The sequence below is a fragment of the Malus domestica genome, chromosome 11 (assembly GCF_042453785.1).
Source record: "Malus domestica chromosome 11, GDT2T_hap1".
Lineage (NCBI taxonomy): Eukaryota > Viridiplantae > Streptophyta > Magnoliopsida > Rosales > Rosaceae > Malus > Malus domestica.
The window spans coordinates 35,798,166-35,804,224 of NC_091671.1; the positions used below are offsets into that span (position 1 = coordinate 35,798,166).

General features: G+C 38.4%; 1 protein-coding gene across 1 annotated transcript; it reads right to left on the bottom strand.

Moving 5' to 3' along the window:
- Window positions 1–227: 227 nt before the first annotated feature.
- Window positions 228–4,787, bottom strand: LOC103413311 (protein DJ-1 homolog B-like). The gene is made up of 8 exons (XM_008351789.4): window positions 4,197–4,787; window positions 3,877–4,077; window positions 3,099–3,248; window positions 2,790–2,972; window positions 1,917–1,997; window positions 1,274–1,474; window positions 1,051–1,191; window positions 228–735 (listed from the first exon to the last, which is right to left on the bottom strand). Exons 1-8 carry the CDS (start codon window positions 4,335–4,337, stop codon window positions 529–531), a joined length of 1,305 nt encoding a protein of 434 aa, XP_008350011.2. The 5' UTR covers window positions 4,338–4,787; the 3' UTR covers window positions 228–528.
- Window positions 4,788–6,059: the final 1,272 nt, after the last annotated feature.

Consider the following 6,059-nt stretch of genomic DNA (forward strand, 5'->3'; position numbering starts at 1 on the left):
AGAAATGTGCGACGTAGAAATGTAGAAGAGTGAAGGTGTACGAAAAAGAACATAAAAACAAAATAATTATCAAACGCATAGAAATGTATAGAAATGTAGAAGAGTGAAGGTGTACGAAAAAGAACATAAAAACAAAATGAGTGAAAGTGTACGAAAAAGAACATAAAAACAAAATGATTATCAAACGCATAGAAATGTAGAAGAGTGAAGGTGTACGAAAAAGAACATAAAAACAAAATGATTATCAAACGCATTTATGTAGGGTCCAAGAGCTTGTCAACCTAAAGGTACGAGAGACCACAAAATTACAGATGAAACTCTCTTTTGGTTGTAACACAAACTCTTCAGTACACGGTGAAACTCAAAAACCTAGCCAAAGAACTATAATATTTCAGTCCTCTACGCATTTATTTATATACGAACTCAGTTAAGCACAGAGGATTCATACTCAAATACGAAGCCAGCTTTCCGCTTTTGGTAGTCGTTGATCGAATGTATGGGCGCCCACATTATACACGAACATAAGCTCTACGGATGAACGAAAAGCATCACTTTTGCAAGCTCTATTGCTTTCTCGCGACCGAGAAACTTCTCAACAATTCCAAGAGCAAACTCCATTGAAGTTCCTGGTCCTCTGCTGGTGATGAGGTTGCCATCAACCACTACCCTGTTCTCGATTTCACTTTTATCTGACAGCTTGTCGCACATTGCGGGGAATGCTGTGGCCTTTTTACCCTGGATCAAAGTCAAACAAAGTTCATAAATGGATAATTAAAAAAAATTTAACATATAGAAACTTAATTATGTATGCCAAAATGGACAAATATCCAATTTGAATGGAAATAAGTTCTTCTGATGAGTTTGCAACAATGCAAGAAGCAGATCGTTTCCGTGAATTGATCATGAATAGATCGAGTTAGTACACCATTGAATAATACGAGGTGCAGTCAGAATTTTCAGGTTGTTCAACGTTAATGGTGGTACCAAAGTTAGTGGAGTTGCCCTTTTAAGCATAAAAAGGAAGTTCTCTAAACACCGTATAAGGGATACCTTGAGTAGGCCATGGGGTTCCAAAACTAGAGCTGGGGAGGCACATATTGCTCCATAAGGTCTCTGGGATTGCCTCTGCTTTTTTAACAAATTCACTAGCTTTTCCGATTTTGCAAATGCTTGGGCACCACCAAGTCCACCCTGAAAAAAACATAAGAATGTTGTGGGACTAATGAATAGATAGAGTAATGGTTAAACAGTAGCAAGCTAGAGCCCGACTTACAGGCAAGACAATTAGGTCATATGAAAGTTGGGCAGCTTCATCAAGGGACATATCCGCCTCCAGTTTAACTTTGCGGGAAGCAAGAATTTCTAGTTTATCCTCTACAGAGGCCACCACAACATCCGCTTTGGCTCGTCGTAGAATATCGACAATCATAACAGCTTCCATTTCCTCTGTGCCATTCGCAATAGGTACAAGAATCTAAAGGATAACAAAGACAAAAGAGGTTAAAATGCACATTATATATCACCTTAAACCAAGTAAAAAAAATCTTACTCTGATATCACAACCTTTAGTTGCTAATTTGCGTAACACTTAGGGAAACTTGAAAGAATCCTAGAGATATTTCCATATGTAAATCACTGTCAAGTAAAGCACTCTAATATGGCTTCTCTTTTTCAGGTTGCTTACAACAAGATTTGAACTTGGATTTTACCCTTTCCTACCTTGTCTGAAATGCAACTTGAGATAAAAGCCTAAAATTATTCAAAAGCAGTCCAACGCAAGTAGACAAAGAAATCCACACACAATGTTGTTCTCAAATTTCATGCATATTTGAAGAGTGAACCAACAAAAGAACAACAAATTAAAGTAACAGCATCCAACACACAATAAACGATATACTGTACAATAAAAAATGTACCTTTGGGGTATCATGGGGAGTCCACTCAACTGGGTTTAACTCAGTTATTATATATTCATCACCATGGTTGGAACGCATCACCTGCGTACAAAATGCGGTTGCATACCCATCAGAAACAAAACCACATTCTAAACTGCAGAAGCTTAGCCTCCAGCCACTTGGGCTTTGAATCAAGGGTAGCTACCTAGAAGGTGAAGCCAGATCACAACAGATCATATTTGTTTTCATTTAACCAAACAATGAATGGCTTCAAAATCACTTGACAAGAATTAGCAGAATGACACCACAAGGCAGGAATCACCACCTCTACCCAATCAATTACACGGTGGGCCTTCAGTAAAATACAAGTTGTGTACAGGCAGCTCGAGATACATGTTAAAGAATCAAGCTTAATTTATAATTAAGTAACCTAAGCCAAAGCCCAACTCAAAGGCTTTCTGAACTAAGAAGCTAAGCTGAAAAGGGTCCTTACTAGACAGGCACTTCAACCCCACTAGTATAACTATATAGTCACCTCTTCAGCTCAATACTAACCATATCATGTGTCTGAATTCTCTATCCTAAGTTTTGTTATATATGAACCATGTGCGGATAGTTCTACTTTTCTTTTTGTCAAATATGTTTACAAAATATAAGTTTCATCTCTAGAATCTTTTCTCCATTTAATCAAAGCTATCAGTTTATCCAATTTTTCAGACTGCTTGCTTATGGTAAATTCCAATGAATTTGTTGTTCTCAGTCTTTCCCTTATTCATCTCCATCGTACTAACTCCACATCTTCTATGCATTCATTTTTTTCCCCTTAGATTGGGGGGGAGGGGATTGGAGAATAATACAACCAATCAATAAGTAGTACAATGAGAAAGTATATACCAGTGGCCCAGAAACTTCATCAGCTTTTTCTTTCCCATATAATTGCTCGACCAGTGCAACAGCAAACTCCATGGTAGTACCAGGTCCACGACTTGTCACAACTTTGTCATCCAGCTGCACTCTTGACTCAACAGCGGTTGCACCAGATACTAATTGCTCCATAAAAGATGGATAACAAGTTGCCTGTTAAAAGACAATAGAGCCCACAAGTCCAGATTTAGTCATTTCAAAAAAAAAAAAAAAAACACTAATTACAATTTTAATATGTATAATAAGTAATGAAATATTGGAGGTGCTCAAAGATCGTACTTTCAGTCCCTTCAGCACACCCCATGACGCAAGTGCCACTGCAGGTGAAGCACATATAGCAGAGTAGAGCTTCCCATTTGCGGCCTGCTGCTTCACCAAACTTTCCAGGACCTCACTATTCTTAAGATTAGTAGCACCTGGCATGCCTCCCTACAGCATAAAAACAGATATAATCAAATTCCACTGGAGAAAACAATGAAGTAGGACCGAATAAGCTGGTAGGAGAATGACAGAAGCAATAACAGATAAAAATCCATAGTCCACCCTAACATATTATGGATTATATCAACAGTTCGGGCGCATTTGGACGTTGCTTGGAAACTAAAATAGTGCAATTAAGTAACATATATAATGTTATGCATAACCCTATCTTAACTTGGACATGAGCAACCAAAACTCTACACTCAAAAAAGCTAAAGACGGCTGCTTAACCAGGTCCATCACAAGGTAACCGGAAACAAACATTCAATTTACCGGGCATCACAAGGCTAAAAATTTAAGGGCTTTTCACATGTAATCCCTTGATAACATTACACTTTAGAGAAAAAAAACTTCAAATTCAATAATTAGAAGAAATGCTAACTTCCTTTGTAATGATAGAAGGGCACCAAGGAATAATCAATTAGTGCATGGAGAGTGGACAGGTGACACGATCATCCCTATATAAGTACACACACACACACACACACACACACACACACACACACACACACACACTCATGTGTGTGTATATATATATATATATGTGCATGTGAAGAGAGGGAGAGAGTGTGTGTACGGGTAGAGTGATGAGATCGAAGACGCTTTGCCTGCAGTCCGAAATCAAAGCATCAGCGACGATCTTAACGCCGTGGCAAGCATCCACACGGAGCTGCTTCTCCACAGAAGCCACAGTAACATCGGCTCCAGCCCGCCGCAGAACATCGACTGTGATCACCGCCTCCATCGGCTCCGTGCCGTTGGCAATCGGAACCAAAACCTGCTCCCATTTTTCACAGTCAAAACCTCACCCACAAAAAAATCACCGAAATCATAAAGAGAGAGAGAGAGGTAGCTGATTAATGAGGTGATTAGTGGCTGATTAGTGGCGGTGATTACCTTCTTAGCAGGAGCATCGGAAGCCATGGCTGCAGAGACGGAGAAGGAGAAGAAGCGCTTTCTGAGAAGAGGGATGGCAGGTCTGAGCTTGGAGGGCAAGAGAAACGAGGGGGGAGGGGTTACGTGGCACACGAGTGCCATCTGGCCTTCCCGAGGGTTCTGCGTTGTTTCTAGAAGATTGGCTTCGGGGGATTTGTGTGTGCAGATTTTGGATATGGAGGAATTCCAAGTCTTTGCCTTGTCGGCTTTTTTTTGGGCCGACTGTAGAAGTCCAATCCTACCTCTTATGAGTGTTCATCTCCCAATTTGTAATTTTGTCTTCATGATCCCAAAACGCCCAATTAAAGAAGGAAAAAAAAACAATGAAACTGCATGAGGAGTACGATAATCATGTTGTAAATAATGGATGTCCACTCATCCACTTAACAGGAGGATGTCCAAGAAGCTTGCCCAACACTACTCATTTTTTCTATAAAAGCAAACCTCACACAACATCAAGTGCCTGATTCACGGGAGAGATAGGAAGGAAGAGAGGAAGAGAGGAAGAGAGGAAGAGAGATAGGAAGGAAGAGAGGAAGAGGAGAGGAGATAATAGAGAGAGTTATCTTTGTACTCCTATTATTTCAAATTATAATGAAAGCACCACTGCTACCCCTAGGACGTATTCCAGTCACACTGACTGTAGAGGAACCTCGTAAATTTTGTGTATTGTTTATTTATTCCACTGCACACACCGTCGATTTTACAACACGTTATCAGCACGAAAAACTCTCATATCATTGGAAAGCACAACGCTACAAATCATGTTCACCTCTGTCGCCTGGAATCTCACATATAAAAAAATCTTTTCATTTCATCTTAAAATCTTTGTACTACTGATTTTCCTAAAGCAAATATATATATGTTGTTGCATGACTGTATATCATCTTTTGCAGAAGCAAAATAGTATAGACTCAAAATTCGTAAAGAATTTGACAACCATGTAAACAGCCTTGGAACTCCAACTTGCAAACCTCGGATTGAAATACTTTCTTCTTGAAAGTTGTTAGTTCGCTCAGTATCTACAACATATCAAAATTTCAGAAAACTTTAATGGTGCGATCGTCGCAGATGTCTGAAATATCAAACCAGTTTCCAATTTCCGCAGAAAACTGGACAACCACCTTATGAACACTCTTGACTCCAAAACTTATGGGAACCGTTTTGACTTTTTCGAAACTCACCGGAGGAGGAACACCAATTGGAACTTATTGTTACTATTATTTCCTGAGTAACCAAAATGACTTCAGAACTGTGAAATAAAAATAAAAGGAATCAAACAAAAGAAGTGGCAGACCAAGAAAAAGAAAAAGTAAACGATGAGGACTTAATCATTGCATTTTCTGTTTTGGCATATTTATGTGCATGATGTTGATTTAAAGCCCATATCACAAGTCTATTTATTTAAAGCAATTTATTTACAGTGAGTATAATTATTACCTTTTACTTTAAAGTTTGATATTTATGTGCATGGTGTTGGTTTAAATCCCATGTCACAAGTTCTATTTATTTAAAGCAATTTATTTACAGTGGGTAGAATTATTACCCTTTGCTTTAAAGCTTTGATATTTATGTGAATAGTGCTGAATCAAAGCCCTTGTCACAAGCTTTATTTACTTTAAAGCAATTTATTTATCATGGACGGTTTTACCACCTATTGCTTTAAGTTTTGATGGTGCTGAATTAAAACCCTTGTCACAAGCTTTATTTACTTATATGCAATTTATTTATTATGGTTGGAATTACCGCCTATTGCTTTAATTTATTTATTGTACTTATCTTTTGTTACGACGAATCTATACAGGACCTGAACTTCCTTGATCA